General features: G+C 43.9%; 1 protein-coding gene across 4 annotated transcripts; it reads left to right on the top strand.

The window, feature by feature from the left end:
- The first annotated feature begins 10 nt into the window (after positions 1 to 10).
- Positions 11 to 20,560, top strand: LOC108940378 (histone-lysine N-methyltransferase NSD3-like). Of its 4 annotated transcripts, none has more exons than XM_018762513.1 (23): positions 11 to 101; positions 4,432 to 5,435; positions 5,622 to 5,781; positions 5,937 to 6,091; positions 6,196 to 6,768; positions 6,872 to 6,986; positions 7,375 to 7,475; positions 7,672 to 7,717; positions 7,960 to 8,090; positions 8,253 to 8,372; positions 8,512 to 8,638; positions 8,760 to 8,957; positions 10,519 to 10,698; positions 13,448 to 13,597; positions 15,406 to 15,562; positions 15,744 to 15,946; positions 16,158 to 16,270; positions 16,869 to 17,138; positions 17,371 to 17,487; positions 17,663 to 17,804; positions 18,015 to 18,121; positions 18,349 to 18,553; positions 19,088 to 20,560. In XM_018762513.1, exons 2-23 carry the CDS (start codon positions 4,476 to 4,478, stop codon positions 19,330 to 19,332), a joined length of 4,575 nt encoding a protein of 1,524 aa, XP_018618029.1. In that variant the 5' UTR covers positions 11 to 101; positions 4,432 to 4,475; the 3' UTR covers positions 19,333 to 20,560. The 4 variants fall into 4 exon arrangements, with proteins under 4 accessions (XP_018618029.1, XP_018618028.1, XP_018618030.1 ...); XM_018762512.2 differs by lacking the exon at positions 11 to 101 and adding an exon at positions 689 to 1,313; XM_018762514.2 differs by lacking the exon at positions 11 to 101 and adding an exon at positions 689 to 1,313 and having other exon boundaries at positions 13,574 to 13,597.
- The last annotated feature ends 3,723 nt before the right edge of the window (positions 20,561 to 24,283 follow it).

Here is a 24,283-nt window from a genome sequence, read left to right on the forward strand (position 1 = left end):
CTCTGTTCCGGAAGTGCTCTGTCTGAGGCGCATGCGCACTTCGTTCTCGGACTGAATGGGCAGCGCTCGCCCAACACGCTTCTGGAGACTTCCACCTACAGGTCTGGAGTGCGAAGGAAAAAAAGCGGTTGCGCCGTATTAAATCGTGTGTGTGTAACGAAGATTTGTTCCCCGTAGGAATGAGCCTTCTTTTGGCGTGAATTTTTATGACAGGACTGAAGTCGTTACAGCAGCTCCGCAAAAGCAGTGAAACAGCATTGTAAATTCAGTCAGTGAAGTGTGCTCAGTTAGCCCACATAAGCCGTACGTCCACACATCCACTCCGGACGTAATCGGTAATCATTTTGCCATTCGCCTCGCATACACACGATGATGATCTAAGATCTTGAAATCTGAACAGTTTCTTCCGTGTCTGCATTTTCAGGTTTCAAATCGGGGCGGACCCCTCTAATTTCGGGAGAGGTCCAGTCGAAAGTCATGTCATGTGTTCTCGTAAAACGTGAGCGATAAGCAGCTGGGTCGAAAATGAGGTGTCAATGGCTGATGTACAATAACCGGTTCTGTGTATTTTTCATCACAGACGAATAGTTTTTTGTCAGTTTTATCTTTTGAGTTAATTTATGAAGATGTGTGTTTCATTTACTAACGACACGCGCCGACTGTTGTACTTGTTCAAGTTAAACTGCTTAGTAGGATGGTTTATAGTGCAATTTTGTATTTCACTTCATTATAGGAATAAGACTTAAGTCTGTAATGGTTCTCGTGTCATTTCACACGTCTCGACGGTTTCTTCCGTGCAGCTGGGAAGAGCAACATAACAAACTACACATCCCGGCATCCAGTGCGTCGTCGCTTTTCACCAATGAGGAGCGTGCGATTTTGGCGCTGATCGGGGAGTCAGGGCCCGAAGCGGGGAGCTTTTGTTACAGCTAGAGGGAGAGAGGGAGCCCCCTTAGCGTAAAAAAAAAAAAAAAAAAAAAACCAAAAAACAAAACAACACAGGGAGCTAGATTTGTTCAAATTTCACCCCAACGTCGGCGCAAAATACAAAACCCTCTGAGGCTTCCGGCTCCTAAACTGGTGGAAGCAGTCGAAAATTGGCCGTAAATTACCCCCTGGTATATGCCATCATAGTGTTCGCAGAAGAAGAGGCCTCCACTCCAGTTCAGCACGCTAGGCTAACGCTGTGCAGCTTTTGTGTTAGCTTCGCTTAGCTTAGCCTAGCCTCGCTAGTGCAGGGCTAGTCTGTTTCCTAACTGTTGCACCGGGAGCCTCTCGCATTGGCTGTATGTTTAGAATGGAACACGCTGAAGGTATTGACATCTTTAAATTTTTCTCTGCCTCTGTGTCTTTGCTGTGTGGCCTCGTGGATAGCGGAGCGGAGCGGAGCGCTGCGCTGCGTTGTTCCCCCGCGGGTGGCCGGGTGTCGGAGGTGTTGCTGTTGTTGCTGTTACTGCTGCCGCTTGATTTAAAGAGACACGGCCGCCATGTTGGAAACCGCCGCCGCGTTAGTGTGGAGTGAGACCCAACGCTGTTCAGCCCTCATCCTTTCCTCCTCCTCGCCTCGACTTGGTGGCAGAAGCGAGCGCGGAGACATAAAGATCACCGGGGTCGTAGTGTCACCGCGGCCGCTGTCAGAGCTGCTGTAGCCCGGCGATCGCGCGGGATACGACGTGAAACATAACATCGCACCACACCTGCGTTTTCCCACTCCCTGTTCGTGTGTGAGAAGGAACCGATCCTCTGTTTATTTATTTGTTTTGTTTATTGTCCCAAAATAAAGATGTATTTGGACCCGCCTAAAGGAGCGGCTCGGTCTGGGGAGTCCAGCTGACTGATCTGAAGACGTGGAGCGAACTTGAAGGTCCTCGTTGATGATCTTGTCTTGTCCGAAAGTGTTCCCGCGCTCTGTTCCGCCTTCATTTCTTCTTCCATATGTTGTTCAGCCCAGGAGAACCGAACTTGCCAGTGTCACTAAGCTCGTTTTCATGTTAGTTGTAGGTGATCCTGGATGTCATGTGATTTCTGTGTTTGGATCTCCTGCCGTTTGATCTCTTTCTGCTAAAACGAATGACAGGCATGACAGCTATTCTATGAATGCAAAAACAGCAACAGAATCATACATGCTAGGAACCCAGCAGTGAAGGAGCAAAAATATTATAGTCTATAATAGTCTCTTGTTTTGCATTTTTTCCATTAGTCACAAGTGGAAGTGTTGCAGAAAAAGTGTGTGTGTGTGTGTAAGGGGAATGTGGGGGGGGGGGGCGCATTTACGCACATGCACTTTTTGATTAATTTGAATGAAATTTGAAGTTGCACAAGTGTAGAATTGTTACGAGGGGCTTTGTAGGCATTTTGGCTTTACAGATAAGACGTCTTATCTGTAGTTTTTGTAGTTTGATGAATTGGAAAAGTCAAAGTTTGTTGCACGTTGTACATGTTAAAGTGCCGTTGTCGCGTTGTCGCTGTTTCGCACTTCTTCACAATAGGTCTGTGTGTACTGATGTGCCAACAGCATTGTTGGGTGGGAGTGGATTGAAATAATGGCACTCTGGGTTTGGAGCCAGTGCCCTGGGTTTTTTGGCAGTGACCTTGAAGGAGACAGTTCCTGCTCACAAACTGAGGCTGGCGGGCAGCCGAATGGGGGGACGTCCGGAATCCTAATCACCTCCACCCCGACAAAGCCCTGACAGTCCACCTTGTGCTTCCATTCATCTCCCCCGGAATCATGTTGTTCATCTGAAGAATGCAGCAGCATCTAGGGTCTTACTGGGGCTTTATTGATTTGTTTTGTAAGGTCCCTTAATACTCTTGCTGTCTTTCTCCCATGCAACGTACAGATTTGGTTACATTCTGAGCTTTCCGTCATGGCACTTTTCAAAAAGATTTTATGCATGTGTTTTTACTTGACTTCACAGTAAATGCACCAGTCTCTTGGTCCCCATGTTTGTTATTGCCTTATAAAGCACGCAGTGATGTGCCTCACTAACCAAGTAGGTCACAGAACATCAGCAGCGACAATTCTACTGCTATCACTTATTATATGTAGTTTCAAATTAATAAAACATATCACAAGTTCTGTGATGGACAAGTGTCTTGGAAAGGGTGCACCCTGCCTCATGCGCTGTGTTTCCAGATTAGGCTCTAAACGCTATGACCCTGCTACACACTGAGTGTTTCAGGAAAACAAATCTTTAATTTTTAAACCCATTATAGCTATATCTGAAGTTTTCACAGGACCTAACCAGTGAAAAAATTGAGGGACATCTGTTATCAAGTTTTCTCATGCAGTCCTAAAAGTTACTTTTTATTTATGAATAGTCATGAATGTGTTTCCTGCCCCAGTTGTTTGTAAATTGAAGATGTAGTGTATGGGTCAGTTATAATGTGCTGTATTGAGTAGTGTTATTTTTGTTTTTAATGCGTATAAATGTTAAACAAACACAATTGCAGAAAAATTAAAATCATACACAGAGGTCACTTTTATTCATAATCATGGTATTTGGTGGTAATAGTTGAAAAGATCCAGGCAAAAATCTGTAGAAACATGAATATGTTCAGTGCTTTTTGTTATAAAACAATGTGAAAAATTAAGTGGGTTGGATTTAAGGTTACTCTTAAGTTTAAGCAACTTTTTTTTAAAATCTTCAACAGATTTAGAAAACATCCTGCTCCATGTGCATTTCTGTCACCTAACATTTTTACCAGTTTACACAGCTGCATAATTTTAGTAGACCAATTCAATACTGGCACCTTTTACAGGGGTTGTGCAGCAGAGCATCTTGTGGAAGCTGAAGCAGCAATATTTTGGGTTACCAGATTAGGTCCTTAGTTGCTTCAAGACCTACTCTCAATATTTGATCATTAGGATATTTATTTACAAAAATCAGGAGTGTAACCTTGTCAGTGCTACCAAGAATGTTCATATTACTGTTTAGCTGAATGCAAATATTTGTGTAAAATATAAAACAGCATACTTTTTACATGTTAACAGTTGTACAATAACGTGGACCCTTAGAGCCTGCAGAGCAGTATTTTCTGTGGGATATCATTTTTTGGACTGTACCAGCTAGAAAAAGTTTGAAGCACTTATTTTTGCTAATCATTCTGAAACGGTTAATGTTGGATGCTGTGTGGAATTTGGAAGCAGCTGTTTGTTTTTAACACCAACATTGAGATTGCTTCTTGAAGGCATTTCAGCATACTTTTTGTTCTACAGGTGTAGCACAATTTTTGCCTTACGAAGGAAGTTGAAGTGTTTATTCGAAAGCATTGTATTAAAATATTGTAGTTATTCTCTGTCTCAGTTCAAATGGTGAGAGGAAATGAAGGAAGTAGTCCTCAGCCAGAGTGTTTTGCTGTGAAGGTAGAAAGTGGAATTGAAAACCAATGTCAAAACCTTAATTTTTGGTAAATTCTTCTCCTCTCCAGGCCCTGTAAGAAAAAGGGAAAGTTAAGGATGCAGGAGCAGAACAATGGATTTCTCCTTCTCTTTCATGCAAGGGATCATGGGAAACACAATTCAACAACCACCTCAGCTCATTGACTCCGCCAACATCCGGCAAGAGGACGCATACAATGCCAGCAGTGACCTGGGGCAAGACGGGGGCCCCTCTACCTACGAGTCTGCCCTGGAGTCCGGCTTTTGCTACCCTCCCTCAGCCTCAGAGGACCTGCCGGGTATCACTAATGGCTACCCACCAGCCATGGGCCTGTATGAGTCCCAGGCCAAATACACCATGTACTCGCAATTCCCCAATGGCTCAGCCAACGGCTATAGTGCCATCCGGAACTATGGTGATCACTCCCTTCTGCCTGGAGAAGGCACGGTATTGAGGGCGCCCGTTGTCCATGAGAAACCTCCGGCTTCTTTGTCACCAGCTCCTAACTATCATCCCTCTCATCATCACCAGAACCATGCACCGCATCCCAGCAGTCCCTTGCCTTTGCACCCACAACATAACCCGCTCCCATCCCATCTCATGGCCCACGTTGTACCTCCACCTGTACTCCTACCTACTTCCCCCCCACCTGCCTCACTTCTGGACAGCACTCCACCGCACCCCTCAGCGCCGGTTCTGCCCAACGCCTCCAAGAAGACCGGATCCCCCGAGATCAAACTGAAGATCACCAAGACGTACCACAACGGGCGGGAGCTGTTTGAGTCTTCCCTGTGCGGTGACCTCCAGCACCAGGCTGAGGCTAGTGATGCACCGCGGCGCAGGCACGAACGCAAGAAAGAGAAAAGGAAACGGAGCGGCAGCCGACATGGCTGGAGCGCGGAGCAAGAGGTGCAGCCACTCCCAGAGGAAGCACCGGTTCCAGCTCGGCTCCCACACGAGGCCGAATCAAGGGAGCCGGAGCCCAACAGACCAAGACAGGAAGCACTCCGCACTAATGTCCAGAGTCCTAAAGTAGAGCCCAGGGACCTTAAAGTAAGTGTCTGCAAGCCCTCGACTTGTAACTCGCGCTGCAGTCTAACGAGAAGCGGCGCAATGATTTGGCGTTATCTGTTTTTCCATAAATATCGGTCTTTGGGTTATTACACAGTTTACCTGTCAACTCCTTCTTCTCACCAGAGTCTCCTGCAATAAATAAGATTTCAATCTCTTTCTGTGCAGATTCAGAAACAGTCTCCTGCAGTTGTCCCAGGCTCCGGTAGCTGTAAGGATCACCAGGTTGGCGACCTGGTTTGGGCCAAGGTGGGAACGTACCCTTGGTGGCCCTGCATGGTGTCCTGCGACCCGCAGGCCAAGATTCACACTCGGATAAATACGCGAGGTTAGTGGTGGGGTGCTGCCCCTGGGTGTGAGCGTGACCTCTTCCCCAGCACCTCCATACCGGACACTTTTTTCATCATCTGTTCCCGAAAGCTTCTTCTTTGCTCATCTCCGCTTCAACTGCTTCTGATACAATTGCATTGGATGTATGTCCAGGTCACCAGGAGTACCATGTGCAGTTCTTTGGCAGTGTGCCAGAGAGGGCATGGATCCATGAGAAGCGGGTAGTGGTGTACCAAGGCAAGCATCAGTTTGAGGAGCTGCAGGCTGAGACACTACGCAAGACCTCCAATCCTGCCGAAAGGCACAAGGTGTGCGGCGTCTTCTGGTGTCCTCTAGCAGGCGGGTGAAGGTGCAGTACAATTTACATGTGTGTGTCCTGTTGTTCCCTTTTCTACCCTTTAATTACCTGTAGCTTCTGAAGCCTATTCCCCAGAGGGAGCGTGCCCAGTGGGAGGTGGGCATTGGCCATGCGGAAGACGCCTTTCTGATGACGCGTGAGGAGCGCGTTGAGAACTACACATTCATCTACGTAGATGAGGTGCCTGGTACTTCACCCCCACCAGCCTCCAAAACAGGGCGGGGAGGACGGAGGTCCCGGGGCAGTGCTGGTGGGCGGGAGGATAACCCTGGCTCCCTGGCAGGAGAGCAGCGTGCCGGCCGGCAGCAGCCCCGACGCCAGTGCAGCCAGAGTAGCACCAGGGGGCCTTCGGAGGAAGAGGGAGATGAAGAGTGGAGCTCACGCGCCCAGCTCCAGGCCTCCACTGGACCCACTGAGGACCAGCAGCAGGAGCAGCAGTCCCCTCCAGTGAGAACTATGTGGAAGACTGCTGCTGCCCGTAAACTGCTGCCCGCCTCCATTACCATGAAAAAACTCAACGTGGAGATCAAAAAGTGTGACTGGCCCCTCTCTAAGGAGAGGACTGTGTCGCCCAGGAGGCCTGACGGGGAAAGCAAGCAGGCCGAGCAGGATCACCGCTCTCCCAGGGTGTGTAGTGGTGCTTGTGCGTACATGTGTTTACTGTGGCAGACACACACGTGGAACCGAAGGACATGCTGACTGGGGGGTTCTGTTCGTTGCGTCTCTGCAGGACTGCAGCACCAAAACAGAGGTGAACTCCAGGGAGCCGGAGCGACTGGTTTCCTCCACAGGGCGAAGGGGTGAGGCTGGTGTGACGCAGCATGCTTCAATGGAAGGCACTCCAGGTACAACTTTTTTTGGCACTCTGGTCAATAGTGCTACCCTTCAGAGAGCCCTCAGCGCTATTGCTCCTCATTCACTCACTTTCATCTCATTTTGCATGCATGGAGCACGTGTCATTATTGTGTAATATTAAAAGTAGCTGTCATAATTTTTAGGACCACAGGTTATTCTGTCTTGGCTTGCTGTGTATTTTAAAATGTTAACATGCAATATGATTATCTGCTGTGAATTTATGTTGCTGTGATGCCATTTTCATCACTGGGGGTTCCACTGTGCTAATGTGCAATTTTCCTGTATAACTAAGTGCATTTCACTCATTCAGTCAAGGGTAAGAACTTCCCCGAAGGGTACAACATCTGGGATATGGAACTTCAGTGTGTGTCTCCTCAGGCTCCCTCGAGCGCAAACAGCAGCGCCGGTCAGTGAGGAGCCGTTCCGAGTCAGAGAAGAGCATGGAACCTGTCCCCAAGAAAAAGCCGAAGAAGGAGCAGGTATGTGAGGTCAGGACATCCAGCCAACTCATAGGTTGTAATCCACAAGTAAATTGGACATCACTGGTCCGAACTAGTCAAGCTGTCACTGTTTTGGAAACGAGCCTTATGCACGCAGCGAGATTCTAGAGTTTGGAATCTGAAAGACTGATGCATTTGCCAGCTGCTCCTTTTACTGCTTCCTCTTTCTTTGCAGGCAGAGAGTATTCCACAAACAGCTTTGAAAACTGGCTCCCAAAAAGGTACTGTTTTAAATCTGTACCAGTGTGTAATTTAAAAAAAAAAAAAAAAAGTTGTGCAAGAGTAGTGCATTGTAAAGAATTATTTTTCAGCAGTGTCCTGCTGAAATATCTCAAGACTCCTCAATTAGAGCACCTCTAATGGCCTGAGAAGGCAGGGTGCAGTGCATTAAGACCTTTGCGTTACCGGGCTCTAAATCAAAGAATGGTGGCACAGCAAAAATGTGTGCTCTCCTCTCCATCAGGTGCCAGCGAGATCTCGGACTCCTGCAAGCCTCTGAAGAAGCGCAGCCGGGCCTCCACCGACGTGGAGACATCCCACTCCCAGTACCGAGACACATCGGACTCTGATTCTAGGGGTCTCAGCGACCCTCAGGTGGGCTTGCTGTTCCTTCTGTGCTTGACTTTGAATGAAAAATCACTGGCATGAATTCAGTGGACAACAACTGTGCAGCGTAGTAAAGAGCCTTGGGGCCTTTGAGGTCAGAGGTCCAGCATACTGTCCCCTTAATGAACTTTGCTCTTGTTTCTGTTTTAGGTGCTCTTTGGGAAGGGCCCAGACAGCCCCTTGGCAGCGGACGGTTCAGACACGCAGTCCGTGGACTCCAGCTTGTCGAGGCAAGGCAGCAGCTCGTCCAAGAAAGACACCGTCTGTCAGGTGGGTCCTTAGCTACTCTCCCATCCCGTACGGCACATTGCGAGTGGCGTTCGCTTTGCCTCGCCGCCTGGAAGACACACGGTTGAGGTGTAACGAGTAAGACAGCAGCGTTCAGGGGTTTGGCTGTGTGGCTCCTCAGATCTGCGAGCAGTATGGGGACATGCTGGTGGCCTGTGAGGGGGGCTGCTGCAGGCTTTTCCACCAGGAGTGCCTGGGCCTGACGTCCCTGCCGGAGGGAACCTTCACCTGCGTGGAGTGTAGAACCGGTGAGTTTTGTGTGAGACTGACCTGCTTTTGCTGCTACGTGTGTGAGCAGCTCTGACATGTTTATGGTGCTCTGTGCATGGCTCTCATGTGTTCACTCGTGTTTCATGTTCCTTCCTTAAGGTTCCCACACCTGCTTCTCCTGCAAGGTGTTGAGCGCTGAGGTAAAGCGCTGCTCAGTCAACGGCTGTGGGCGTTTCTACCACGAGACCTGCGCACGCAAGTATCCCAGCGCCACCAGCGATCCTAATGGCCTCCGTTGCCCCCAACACTGCTGCGCCACCTGCTGTCTGGAGAGAGACCTGCAAAAAGCCAGCAAAGGTAGTGGACATGGCTCAGTAAAGAGGGCTGCTATTATAATGCTTGTTCCCCTGGACTGAAGCTTGTCAAGTCTGTCTTTTTTTTCTTTAAAGTACATTTTACAAAAATGAGGATCATTAGATTGATAATTCTGTGCTTGCATAAGATTGATGAACATGAAAAAAAATCTTTTATTTTTATACAGGTAGTCTTTGTCGTAAGTCACAAACCCGCTTTTACAATATAGCTATAGAAACACACACACACACACACACACACACACATTTTCAGAACCGCTTGTCCCATACGGGGTCACGGAGCCTACCCGGTAACACAGGGCGTAAGGCCGGAGGGGGAGGGAACACACCCAGGACGGGACGCCAGTCCGTCGCAAGGCACCCCAAGCAGGACTCGAACCCCAGACCCACCGGAAAGCAGGACCGTGGTCCAACCCACTGCGCCACCGCACCCCCGCTATAGAAACATATTTAAACAATTAACAGGCATGAGTGCTATGTTGCGTAATAGGATTTTGTTAATTTTTCTACTCATTTCACACAACATTCATGTTAAAATAATGCTAATATAAAGCAAAAAGTACAGGTGCTCCCTGATTTGCGATGGTTCAACTTAAGATTTTTGTCAACTTTACGATGGTGAGCTGGCAATAGACATTCAGTAGAAACCGTACTTCAGATTTTGAATTTTGATTTTTCGCTGGGCAAGTGATATGCGGCGTGATACTCTCTTGCAATGCTGGGCAGCGGTAGCGGTCCGCATCTCCCTGTCTGTCACACAGAGGTGTCACGCCCACGTGCATGACACTCACACCTGCCACCGGTCAGAGAGGAACCTCGTCTTGAGCAACCACATCTCCAGCATGTCTCCATTACCAGTGTTTACCTTCATCCCTCTTCCTCATTCCTGCCTTCTCGCTACGGACCTTTGCTTGTTTCTTGACCACGTCTCGCGTCTCGTCCTACGGAATCCCATCTGTGAATAGCTATGCCTGTCCCCGACAATGGTGTTCACCTACACCTTTTGTTGTGTCTTTAATAAAATGGACCCGCCTTTGGGTTCAACAACAACTCCTCGCCTTCGCCTCGTTCGCAAGGACAAGCGGTGTGCATTAGATGTATTACATGCATTTTGGACTTATGATATTTTCCACTTACGAAAGGTTTCATGGAACGCAACCCCATCATAAGTCGGGGACCACCTGTACAATATTATATATTCTTTCTGCACTATTTTATTTCTGCACCACCAGGACACTCATGTTTTTACTTGCTCATTTTAAACATGAATCATAAACAAAATTTGTTAGAAATTCAACATTTTTGTAAATAAAATGCAGTTGCTGGTAGATTCACTGACTGAATGTTTAAGAGATATGAGTGCCTTGTGACAGCACAGCCAGCCAAAGTTATCATACAGCAGATGGGGCAGTCGTCCTTAAGCACACAAACTAATTATCATCAACAAAAATTTCAGACTATATGTAATGTTGAGCAATATTTAAGCTGAAGTATTGCCATCAGATGTGAGTAGCCATGGTTGTGGTTTGGTTTCTTGCCTACAGGTCATTTGATGCGGTGCATGCGCTGCCCGGTGGCCTATCACACGGGGGACAACTGCGTGGCTGCCGGCAGTGTGGTCATCACACCCCACATTATCATTTGTAGCAACCATTCCAGCTCCAAAAAGAATGGCCACTTAACCTCACCGGTAAACGTAGGCTGGTGTTTCATCTGCGCCAGAGGTAGGCTCCATCTTTCTCAGATTTTGCTTTGTGTCTGTAGGGAAGGGTTGTCCTGGCAGTAATCTTTCTAAGAAAGCCTCAGCAGGTTTCAGGCAGTCAGGGGTTCAGGTAGCAAATATCTGTGTAGTACGGGGTTTTGTTTTCCTTATGACTCCTCAGTCTCCCCTGACACTGCACCAGACGTACACTGTGTGCTGTTCCAACACCCTGTCGAACCTTTAATTTAATAATTTCATCAGATTACATGTCTCTAGTATTTTTATTGATGTATTTAAATATACGGACTTCCCTTGCATAACGAGCATAATTCCTCTGCGTCTGTTTCTAAAGTGAATTATTATAAAATGAACTCTTGATTACCCTTAATTTAAATGAAAAAATTATGCGTTTAGAAACTACAAAATGATCAATCCCTTTTTTTTTTTTTTTTTTTTAGCAAATATGGGAAATTCCTGATTTATCTTTTAAAATGGAGGAAATCTAAGTCCAGAACTCTGCCTAAAAAAGCAATTAATTAGCATAACTGCTGTAATCTTTTGTGATGCTTGCAGTTTGTTTCTTTTGAGCTATTCATAAAATATCGGTATTCATTACATCAGTAGTGAGTCAAATCACACAGTCATAATGATATTGCCTTGTAAGGGAATTCAGATGCATGAAAAAGGACAAAAATTCAGCGTTCAATGCAACAGTAAGGATAGAATTTGTTTTATCAACTTTTAAACTGATAGGTAAGGCCTTCCTTTGCCTTTTTGCCTTTCCAGTGTCTTTTAAAACTTACCTGAGGGCTCAGTAAGGCAGGTTTAATACTATGATGAAATATCAGATTTATGAATGATGCTTATGGGTGGACAGACAGCTTGCTGGTGAATGAGCTGTTTGGGAAAGCCATGGCATGCATGATGGGGAAAGGCCACTTGGATTATGTGGTGCTCAGTGTCACCGAGGCATGTATTTTGATTGGAAATCTTTGCTGTCGTACGTATGAGATGATGGCTCATTTTGAGAGTATTGTTGAGTACAAATTGCATATGTTTGTATGTGTTAGTTCTCGTAATATGAGTGCTCCTTATGCGGGGGAAGACTGCAATGTAATCTCTGTTTTAAAAAAAAAAAAAAAAAAAAAGGTTAACTTGTGGTTTTTCATACGTGCTTACATGTGTTTTCATATAGTATAGACCATTTTATTACACAATTGTACCCGCTAGCCTTTGTTCACATCCCTGTGTTAACATAAAATGAGACATTTTGAACAGTTTTCTTGACAGTTTTAACTTGAGACAGAACATCATTCCATACCTTGAAGCTCTAGCAGGTCCAGATGGGACTCCTCCACTTTCTGTCCCTTTTCTTGAACACCTACCCAGTTGTTCCTGCCCCTGACTGGCACTAATCCTGTGCTCTGTAACATTTGTTTAGGTGTTTTCCACTTTCTCCACAATCTGTGTGGTACAGACATATTCATTTGTTTGTTCATAACTCATATGTTTCAGCCCAAGTGAACAGCTGTCATTGTTTGATGTTGTAAGGTGCTTTGTGCTCTTTGTCAGAGTGTTTACCAGTAAATCTCTGAATGAAAAGTGGCCTAGAATTCTATTACAGTGAACCGGAAGTTATTATATCAGAGTTGGTATCAGAGTTGGGGTGAATGTTCCTTTTATTTATTTATTTTTTAATTTATTTTTTTTTGTGTCACTGGTTCTGCCTTTACTAAATTTGTGTCAAAATAAGTGAAAACTGAACATTTTAGCCCTCCAGCTCTGAGTTTACTTCAACTCTGATTGACATTCCTGCTTATATGTTTATGTCACTAATCTGGTAGAATGTTTGTGATGTTACTGTGCAGTAACACTGCTTTTTTAACTATATTAGTTTTTGTCATTTATAATTACACAACATACAGGTAGTGGACAAAAAAATGGAAGTACCTGAAAAGTATTACTTAGATTGTTTGGGTGACTAATGGACATGAATATGAAATTCATAATCAGCAAGGGTCTGGACTGTGTGTCCAGAAATATGGAATCATATTTTCACAAGTAATGCCACTAAGTCATATTGAATTAATATGAACAATAACTTCTCTTACCTCTGCTACCAGTAGCCCTAGCAGTATGGTAAAAATTATTTGGTGATGCCTGTAGCCATGGAAGTCCAGCTGCCCTACACAGATGCCCTGGTCTAACAGAAAGTCCTTTGTTTTGTTGGACACAGACTCCTAGGTGTTTGATCCTGAACAGCTGCACACATCGGTAGAAGCATCATTATCAGTAGTACTGTAGGGCTCAGAAATGAGCATCACTGGCCTTGTACGTGGCCATTGCAGTGTGTTTTCACTCGTCTTTCCATGTCTGCGATCACACCTCCGGCTCAGTCTTCCCGTTACTTTGAAGAGTGGAGCATTCAAAAGCAATCTGAGCGTTTCTCTCTCAAACACACACGTGTGGGCACGCACACCAGACACATACTGTACATGTAATGGCTATGTTGTGTATATTCTGTGTGTTGTATGGCCCTTGTGCTCTGACGTTGCCATTTGTTTTTGTCCACTACATGTATTTAATGTTATTTTATTAGAAGAAGTAGGACATAAACCTGATGATGGTCCTCTTTCTTTTGCACTGCTGTCAGTTTTATTCTTCTGTTCCCTAACATTGTACATGTTTTGATGTTTGTCTCTTGTTTTGTTTTCTGGAATCATGGGTAGTTTCCAGTGGCTCATTGCTCTTCCTGTTTGTCTCATGTGTAGGGCTGTTAGTGCAGGACCATACTGACAACATATTAAGTTCATATGCCTATAAGTCGCACTACCTTCTGACTGAGTCAAATCGTGCTGAGTTGATGAAATTACCTATGATTCCTTCTTCTTCGTCAGCTACCAAAAAGAATATTGGGAAAGGTAACAGAAATGTTTCTTTCATTTCTCTGTAGTTGTGTGTTTGTCTGTTGTGTGTTTGTCTGCTCATTTTTTATTGAATGCATTTGCTGCTGGTGAATGGTTCAGTTCTTAACAAGGGGGCAAAAACAGAGAGCACCTCTCCACATCTTACTGCAGAAGGAGCACTATAATAGCCAGAGTTATTAAAATGAATGAGTAGTGTACAGTAGGTACATTTAAATGAGTACATATTTCTCAGCAGGATGTACTAAAGAGAGAAATGGCTCCCTTTGTTCTGCTTCTCTCATTACTGCGGCCCAGTGTAACCAAGAGTGCGAATGCATGTTTTTCATTTTTTCTCTCTCTGTCTCTCTCTCTCGCGCACACACACACACACACACACACACACACACACAAAAACACTTGCACATATACAGAGACTAAGACAACCATGAGCACATGCTATTGGTAAGGAGTGCTCTCATATATAATCCTGACAGGAGCTGACTGGTGTATTAATACACTTATGTGTAGTTCAAGATTAGCCCAAGTATTCAGACTCCCGTAGAAGGTCTGGAACTTGAGCATTTAAGTCCTCTGGATGAGTTGAACCCCAGAGACACTTGGCAGCAGTTAATCTGTGGTGCTGCAAGCAAGAAATTCCTCCTGCTTTAGTAATGTCATCTCATCTTGGTTTCAGACCGATTTGTTTGTTTTGTGTTGCTCAGTGCTTGCTTTCCCTTTAAGTTTATTACACTAATGGATCTTTTTCATTTTGCGGCACAAACCATTACTCTGTTCTGAACAGCATGTTCACTTGCTGTTGTCCAGGAACTGTTGCACCTACAGCACTGTATTATGCGAATCCTTATTCACTGTTAATAATGAAAAAAAGCATTCTAAAGTACAGGAATGCCTTGCAGCATAGGAGACTGTTCACAAAACATTTTTAAATAAGTAGTATTTAGTGTATTTAATGCATAAGTAGCATCAGTAGGGCAAGTAAACAGTTTGCTTCTTGTGTAAAATATTGATGGAATTATATTTTGACTAAGGTGCTTCTGCGGCTTTGTTTTTTTTTTTTTTTTTTTGACATTTAAGTCCCTCTTTAACATGCTGTTAATTTAATTTGACAATTTCAAGTTGATAGTATTATAATTCCATTCAATATTGTCAAAGTATCGGTGGCTTGAGACCTGTCTTGTGTGGGTGGCATTTTTTGTGTTTGAAGTGGGTTGTTGTTCAGTGAAACGTGATGCTGCACTTTAGTTGTTTCAAAGGCCTCTCTTTCTTAAACCTTTTCTGCAGCCGCTCCACGGCGACGTGTCCCTGACCGTTAGTGCTCCCCGGGGGGGTCGAATGTTCCTCTCTGCAAGCTTGCTCCCACCATGCTCCTGGGCTTTTCTCCAGTACCAGCAGAGCCCTTTGTTACTGGAACGACAACAATGCCTCGTGTTGAATTTGCCACAGAAGTGACCCTTCCGTGTGGCTGATGGGGCAGAGGGGGAGTGGCCCTCAGCGTGGTTCAAATTGTTATGTTCTTAACTAGCAGATGATATTCTCGTGTGATGCTGAAGACATTCTGAAGATTAAATATGCCACGTTATAGGAACATGTCATAGCCCTGTCAGTCTGAAAACTGCAATCACCCCTCTACCACACCTCCAGCTTGTGTGCATCACAACAGGATGGGATACAGTAGATGGAGCGGCTTGTGGGAAAAGGTTTAAAGAGCAGCGCTCTCTTGTTGTTGCACTATGGACATGTCTGCTGTTACCGTCCTCTTAACTGTTGTGCCCCTGTGCCTCCGTGCCTCCATGTGAGTGCAGGGGGAAGACTGCTGTGCTGCGAGTCCTGCCCCGCCTCCTTCCACCCAGAGTGCCTGAACATTGAGATGCCCGAGGGGACGTGGTGCTGCAGCGAGTGCAGGGCCGGCAGGAAACCCCACTACAAGCAGATTGTCTGGGTCAAGCTGGGCAGTTACAGGTGTGTGCCACACCCCATCGCTATGTGTTCCTAATAAACTCACAGCAGCTCACTAGAGCACAATCACAACAAAGGGCACGGAACAAGAATGCAGGAGTGCTTTGCTAGCTTTATGTCCCGCGCTGATGTTGCAGTGCATCTCCCACTCGCTCTCTGATGCAGCGCTCTGTTCCCTGTCCAGGTGGTGGCCTGCGGAAATCTGCAACCCTCGCCTTGTCCCTTTTAACATACAAACCCTGAAGCATGACATCGGGGAGTTCCCTGTCTTCTTCTTCGGTTCCCACGACTACTACTGGATTGGCCGAGGCCGCGTATTTCCTTATGTGGAAAGCGACAGGAATTTCGCAGAGGGCCAGATGGGCATAAACAAGACTTTCAAAAAAGGTGAGTCTTAGAGGGCACCGTCTTCTAACATTCGGTTATTGTGTTGGTCTTGATTTGCTACCTCTGACCTAGACACAATAGAAAAAAAACAGAATCCCTTGGGTTGTAAGTGTAAACAGTGATCTCTGTGGGAAGGGCAGTTTTCAGTGCATTGTTTCGCTGCCTCCGTGTGCCTCCTGCCACCTCTCATTGGTCTCGTCTTCCTCTCCAGCACTTGAAGAGGCTGCCAGACGGTTCCAGGAGCTGAAGGCTCAGAGGGAGAGCCGAGAGGCCTTGGAGCAGGAGCGCAATTCACGCAGACCCCCACCCTACAAGTTCATCAAGGTGAGCAGCCTGTGCGAGAAGACCACCGAAAGGCTTTCCTTGGGGACTGCAGCTGTATTCTCTCTTTGCCAAGATGTTGTTACTATGCTGTACGTGTTGAGCCGTGGCCAGGTTTCAGGTGGAAGATGTGAAGTTGCACAATCAATATTTCTACAGCCTTTAATAAATGTTGTCAGTTTCTTGGAGCACAGATACGTATTTTAAAGCCTTTTTAAGATGATGGAGGGTCAACCTGTTTCTAAGCAGTTTGTCAATCAGTGTTTGCTGAATAACTTTATCCGATAGTTTATAAGAAAACACTGTAATAGTAATTTTACAAGAAAATTCAAAATATTACAAATTAAAATTCTGAAATAATGTCCCAGTTTGTTATCAAAAAGGCAACAGAGTACTATCAGGGCAGTTACACTAGAGATGAAAAACAAGTATGTTTGTATGAACACGTAAAATGTTACATGTTGGAGAGACAGCAGGACAAACAGTGTGAAATCAGATGTATGAATATTTCTTTGGTGCCAAAACTGTACTTGCTGACCTTGAGCACCAGGTTCATACGTATCAGCTGGGCTTGTGCTCATGTGTGTCGCCGCCCTCCCAGTCCAACAAGCCGGTGGGGAAGGTGCAGGTGCACGTGGCCGACCTGTCGGAGATCCCGCGCTGCAGTTGCAAGCCGACGGATGAGAGCCCGTGTGGCCGGGACTCGCAGTGTCTCAACCGCATGCTGCAGTACGAATGCCACCCGCAAGTGTGCCCCGCTGGCGATCGCTGCCACAACCAGCACTTTTCCCAGCGCCTCTTTGCCGAGACAGAGGTGTTCAAGACAGATCGCTGTGGCTGGGGCCTCAGAACCAAGCAGGACCTGAAGAAGGTGAGCCTCCATCTAGTGTACCTGTAGAAGATAATAGGTTTATAAGCTGTCAGTGACCTGTCATTTTGCTGAGACACCGTCTGTTATATGCTTCAGTTTGGGGCTGATCTGGAGTTCTGTGGATCCTGAGGGTTTGGTGGTCAGGACTAGACCAGCCATTGATTAAGCACAGAGAGGTTTACCTGAATCACAAGTCAGATTTTGTTTCCACATCTCACTCATGTTTCCCCAGGGGGACTTTGTAATGGAGTATGTCGGGGAGCTCATTGACTTGGAGGAATGCAGATTGCGAATAAAACATGCAAATGAGAACCGCGTGACCAACTTCTACATGCTTACTCTGACCAAGGTAATGGCTTACACGGGGACACCACACCATCTGTTAACATGCAAATGTAGACTTCTGCTGAAAGGATTTTAAAGTCATTGTGCAGCTCTTGCATCACATCTTGGGTTTTGCAGTATTTTCCAGCTGACGTGCTCCTCCAGGTTGCGGCTGTGTGATAATTGCCCATGTTTGACAGGACCGCGTGATCGACGCCGGCCCCAAAGGGAATTTCTCCCGCTTCATGAACCACAGCTGTAGCCCCAACTGTGAGACGCAGAAGTGGACTGTGAACGGGGATGTCCGCATTGGGCTTTTCACACTTTGTGACATTGAAGCAGGTAAGGGTGTCACCTTTGGCTCCTGTGCAAAAAGGTTCATGACTTAGAAGCTTTACTGTTTGTTCGGTGTTTTTGGGCATCGGTGCTTGTTTCTGAAGTACCGAAAACAACTGTTGTTAAGGTTTTAAACCAGAAATTGGGATAAAGGCATGGAAATGTCTTTTTCAAAGACTGAGTGAGAAATGTGATGAGGTGAAATGTTTGTTGCAGGGACTGAGCTGACGTTCAACTACAACCTGGACTGTCTGGGAAACGGGCGAACCTCGTGCCACTGTGGAGCGGAGAACTGTAGTGGCTTCCTGGGAGTGCAGCCTAGGGTGAGTCAGTCTAATAATCAGAAAAGCGTACATGTCAGAATGGAAACAAGTGGTGCTAAACTCACTTTAAAAGCCCTCTAAAGTAATCATGAACAGACCCTTTTACAACATAAGGTGTTTCTACCTTTAATGGGTGTTGATCATGCACTTACTCAGTTGTCATCTTCCTGATTGTTTCACTGCTTCTTTGGCATGTGCTATACCTGGCTTGTCGGTGGCCCTCTCAGAGTGCCGTTGTCCTGGAGAAGGAAGAGAAGGCACGCAATGCCAAACTGAAGCCCAAGAAGCGCAAGCTGAAGCCAGAAAACAGACAGACGCACGAGTACTTCTGTTTCTGCTGTGGAGAGGGGGGGGAGCTGGTCATGTGCGACAAGAAGGACTGCCCCAAAGCATACCACCTGCTGTGTTTGAACCTCACCAAACCACCATTTGGTATGTGTGAAAAGTAGTAGTAGTAGTAGTAGTGGTAGTAATTGTCATCATCATCATCATTGCCTGTTCAGTGCTTTTGCTCAAAACAGCTCAGACTTTATCTTTCTCGAGGGTGCAGTAGAAAGACTCCTTCTGACAAACTGAAAACGTTGTACTACAACCTTAACTAGTATGCTACCTACCATTTACATATATTTATGCATCTGACTCTTTTTTTTTCCATAGCATCCTAGTGTTACATTTTTACAATGATTGTCCAGCTGGATAGTTTTTATTGGAGCAATTCAGGGTAAGCACCGTGCTCGTGGTACAGGACGTGGGATTTTAAGTGGGTCCTTTAAGTCCAAGGTAGCATCTTTAACCACTAGCCCATCTGCTGCCCCGCCAGTATGATAAAAATAATATGGTGAAGTGGTAGCTCAGTTTTATTGATCTGTATTACTGTGCTAGAGCAAGTAAAGAGTCTGGCTGTGTATTACCTGTTGGTTCTGACCATTGCTCTGCTATGTCCTCCTGTACACCCTCTCACCACAGGCCGCTGGGAATGCCCATGGCATGAGTGCAGTGTGTGCCAGTGTGCTGCTGCCTCTTTCTGCCACTTCTGTCCCAGCTCCTTCTGCAGGGAGCACGACAGAGGGGCCTTGGTGCCCTCTGCCCTGGACGGCCGTCCGTGCTGCTCCAGTCACGACCCGCAGAATCCTTTGGGCTCACAGTCGGACCTCAATAGAGCAACGATCAAGGTGGAGCAACCGGAACCTTCCGAAGAGCCAGGAGAGTGAGGGGTGCTTCTGGTCAAGTGTACCAGAATGTGGAGAAAAAGAGGGTTGAGACCCCTGGAAATAAGGTGTTGTGTCAGTTTGAGGAGGTGCAGCAGAGAGCAGTGGACGACCGCTAAGAGGGAGCCAGGATCATTCCTGTGACTGTGTGGGAGTCACTGACATCTCAAAGACTGAGCCTTCGAGTGCATGCCAGTGTAGCCTCAGATAGAGTCCACTACAAAGTTCAATGACACCCAGCATCTCTGTGTGAGGCTCACAGTACACATTCTGTTTTTTTATTCATCATTTTATTACACCAAACACTTGTGTTTAAAAAATAGGCTGTTAACATGTACATGTTGTAGTCTTTGATTCCCTTTCTGTTGCTGCCTACTATGAACTGTGGTGACTTGGGCTGTTTAGTGTGGGCCCTATCACACGCCATCCGGAGAACACAACTGCTCACCTGCCTTACACTCAAGCTCCTTCTTCGCCTTTCTAGAACATACTCAGAGGGCACTTCCACAACATGCTTTCTACAGCATGTAACATTGTTAAAGTACAAAAAAAAAGACTGGCAAAGGGACGTGGGGAAAAACTGTGCAATCTAGGAAAAGATACACTACATTTCAAAATCATGATATATTTTAAGGTTGGGCATGTTATTTTAAAGGTTTATTTTACCCGCCTTTGATAAAGATATTCAGCTTTTGTTTACCGTGGGACAAGTAGTTTTGATACATTCACGCATGCGCATTGGAATTGTTTACGTTCACAGCTGCATCCTTTCCACCAACAAGAATCAGTTCATTTTTCTTGTATTTACTGCAGCATCAGTAACAAATGATGTGCTGTTCATAGACTTAACGATAATACTGTTGAAATAGCTGTCACTTAACATACGTGAGATTTTTCATGGACAAAATTGGTTCTGTTCAAATTGCAGTAGTACAATTTCTTTTGGATTTGAATGAAATCTTCTGGTCACTTCATAATTAATTTCTGGGTGGAATTACATTTTTCCCTTTTGATGTTTTCTGCCTCCAAGACTCCAAGATTCTTCCTGCTCCTGTATCTTTTCCCCCCCCCTACAACAGAGACTTTGATATCTTTAGATAAAATGACTTTTAGTCATGTGCAGAGTTCTCAGTCGCTTTACCAAATATTGTACATGTTGTTGAGGTTTCGCTAATTAATTCATACATTTTAAGTGAACTGTAAGAACTTTAAATCTTTAAACTGTGTAAAACCAAAATGAATCGTTTAAAAAAAAAAAAAAAGGGAGTATTACAATGGATTATGAAAACTAATTGAACACATCGATGATGTTACATGCTCAGTCTGTAACCTAACCCTACTTAAAAAATGGAAGATACTGATGATTCTTTAATGTTGCAGGACTTTTTAATGCAAGCATGTTATTTCCCAGCTAATAACCAATTGGTCTGAGGTAGTTTAGTCAAATATCAAATTACTAATGTTTAAATTCAGTCACTAAAATCTAATGCAGGTAAAGTATAAAACTTTAAACCTTACAGTTTTATTTTTAAATTTTTCAAGTTACATCTTTTTCAGGTGTAAGTTTTTTTATTAAACAATAATTGCAGAATTTTGCACATTTGTCTTCAAACAACCTCATTACATAGTTTGTTTAAAGAATATAGATAATTTGCGGTACCATCTAAACAGCGTAGTTCTGTTTTGGGTCGCCAAACTCAGCTCTCCTTTCCCTTACAATAGTTCCTGCTAGATCTTACAGAAATTGGTACCAAACTCCAAGATAACTCCAAGATGAACAGTATGGCGTATTGGTTGCTTCTAAAGGTCTACCAGGATCTGGTTGTTTACGTATTCTGGAGAAGATACTTTTTCATGCAAAATAAAAAGTCACTTATTAGTACATGCATGCCAGTCTTTTGTTTTTAAAGCACTTTTAAGGCGCATTGCTATTAAATTTAAAATTCCTAAGGGAGAAATGTCATTTGTCTTGCAGTTTATAGTAGAATATTCTTTGTACTGTATTAAACTGGTCATAGGTAAAGTGATCGTGTCCATTCCACTATGATATATCTTCATAATGGAGCAAAGTCAAACTTTTTAATCTCAATTACAAGAGCAAACACTGTCTACAAATAATTTGATCAAATAGTGTCTGTCAACGAAGCTGAAACACTGCCTTCTCTCAATGTTATCATTTAATACTGTTAATAATGCCACATTAAGTGTTTACCCTGGTAAAAACACAAAGCACTGTCTTTGTATGTATTGCTGTGAGATTTCGTTTGGTTTCTTGATTGTGTCAAATATGTTTAGTGGAAATGTTGTCTAACATTGGTCTGTCTTAAATTTTCACTCTTTCCGTTTCACCATTGTGTACATTTCTATACCTCAGAGCTTTTTTTTTTAAAGAAAATTGCGTGTACTACATGAAAATGTAAATCTTTTTTGGTGTAATTATTCCCCAGTATAAAACACATTTAGAGAGTTAGTTGCACCTGGCAGAAAAAAATATATTGTGGCTGTTGCACCCTTTTAATGCTTATTGTTTTTTTTGTAGATGCATAAAAAGAAAAAGAAAAAAAAAAAAAAAAACAAAAAAAAAAACACAAAGTAAAATGGTGTTCTTAAATTGCTCAAGATGACCAGAACTAGAACAAAAAATGTGGACTTGGTGAGCTTTATAATTTGGGGGAGTGGTGAAGTGTCTTACAGTAGTTTGGTCTGTGCATGTGAAAGTCACATCTGGAATGTGTAACCTCTGTAATTGCCAAGTTAACGGTGGGTGTTTAGGGCTGATGTCCTGCATTTTAATCTCAATTCGCAGATAACTTTCGGAGAAATGTCTTGTTTGTATTAACACTCACAGTGGCTCTGCACTCCTGATCACATCGGAATGGCTGCACTCACTTTCAATGACATTTGCCCTTTTTATTCTGTTCGGTGCCCAGTTGCACATATACTATATGTGCAAGAGGGACCCTCTCTGAACCTTCCAGATGATCTTGGGAAACTGCATTTTACACTTATCATGTCCAACTCCGGTCACTGAAAAACACTTTTCACAAACACATGCAAGTCACTGCTACGACATGGGTATGTTGAAAGTCACTTTATTCACTGGGTTTTAGCTTTTTGTAACCTCTATAAAGTTTACTTGAATTTTTATGTTTGTTATTGTGCCTATATTTGATTAAAATGTAATGTGTTACAGTAGCCGTGAAATTGATGATTTTAAGTCAGTATTTTTACAACTTTTTACTGTTACCAAGGTGAGAATTTCCAAAAAAAAAAAAAAAAAAGAAAAAGATGGTAACCAGTTGTCATTTCAGTGTTTTCGTTACAAATATTTTTGTTACATTTGAAAACTCTAGAGCTGCCTTGTCCATATACTGGCATTGTCTAATTGAAATATTCATCCCTACGTAAAAATGAGACATGAATTATTGTCTTGTTACTCTTTTTAGGCTGTTTATTTTGAATTATTCTCAGTATATGAGCCTTGATTCATTTATAAATTGTATTGTTGAAATTGCACGTCAACCTAGCCTAAATAAACATCATTTATAATTTTGTTTGAAAGGCGTTTGATCAGTTATCGAAATCACATTCATCTGTCCTGCTATAATACAGCATATAAAACTGCTGAGTGTAGTATTTTTGGCGCATTGTTTTTCCTCCACTAACTGAAAACAGTATTCTGTAAATTTCAATGTATATTTGAAAACATTAAAATATGTTTAAACACGTGTCTTGCATTGGAGGTCATCACACAATCATCATTCGTGTCTAAGAGGAAAAAAATACAACGGACATGTGTACAAACTGAAATGTGCAGAAGTGCAAAACAAAAAAAGGCACTGGAAACAATGCAGTTGATACACGAACGATCCTGTCCTGTCTTGTTGTTTCTATGTAACCTTTTAAAGTTTGTCAGTTTTGTGTAATCTTGATTGTAACTGTTGACTATTATTTGATTGTATAATATCATTTGGTTTAAAGTATATACTCAGAATATTTTAAAGACAGATCTAAAATTATGGCTTGGCTGCTGGAACTAATATCTTCACAACCGTAGGTAGTGAGACCTCCCTAGGATTTATGCTGGGGTTAGTGTGTCTACATTGATGTTGCTGTTCCAGTTTTTTTAATGAAATTAAATAACAAAATAGCTTTTTTGTTGCTCAGTCTGTTATTATTGCATAGTGTATAAGAATGCTTGTCCAGACTTGTACATAGCACACAAATGTTGTCATGTAGCGTTTAGGTTGCCTGTAATATTAAGCTTCTGGAAATGTGTGACTTGGACATTTTTTGTATATTATAGACTAAGATGTCTTTTTTTATTTGAAAGAATTTTGATGATTGAAATGTTATGCTTTTGCCCTTGATGGGGTTGAAAATCGACATTCCACAAACCTGATCAGCTCATCGGTTCAGACTTGCCTGAGGTTTGACTCCAATAAAACTCTACTGAATGTTCCAGTACTGGCCGTCTTTCTGTTCTGTTGGCTGTAGTGTTGCTGAAATATGAAATTGCAGCTTTCATCATTTTGGGAGCATTCTCAGTTCGGAAATCGTCGTTGGCTAAATGAAGTAAAGCGCTAAAATGGATTACATTTGTTTTGCTGTATGTAACATCTACATCATGTTTACATCTATCTATTTAGCTGATGCTTTTCTCCAAAGCAACTTACAATATTAAGTTACAGTTATTTGCCCATTTGTACCGCTGGGTAATTTTACAGGAAAGTGTAGAAATGTACAACTGCCGCTGATGAAGAAAGAGAAGCTGGTCCGGTGGAGGATCATGTGTCAATACCCTGTTGGCTGTTGGGGGGAGCAAAAATACTGGCAAAAGTGGTACTCGGTGGAGTTCTACTCAAAATTCGGAGGGGCAGATTAGGCTGGTTTTGACATTGGCCCAACTCATCCTTCCACTTGCTATGACTCTGGCTGTACACTCTTTACCCCG

This window comes from Scleropages formosus, chromosome 12 (genome assembly GCF_900964775.1).
Source record: "Scleropages formosus chromosome 12, fSclFor1.1, whole genome shotgun sequence".
Classification (NCBI taxonomy): Eukaryota; Metazoa; Chordata; class Actinopteri; order Osteoglossiformes; family Osteoglossidae; genus Scleropages; species Scleropages formosus.

Bases quoted from the DNA above. Each gene is read 5' to 3' on its own strand.
- LOC108940378 (XM_018762513.1), top strand. From the start codon at position 4,476: ATGGATTTCTCCTTCTCTTTCATGCAAGGGATCATGGGAAACACAATT. The intron at 6,987-7,374 runs GTACAACTTTTT...GTGTCTCCTCAG, and splicing joins TTCAATGGAAGGCACTCCAG to GCTCCCTCGAGCGCAAACAG. The intron at 18,554-19,087 runs GTATGTGTGAAA...CTCTCACCACAG, and splicing joins CCTCACCAAACCACCATTTG to GCCGCTGGGAATGCCCATGG.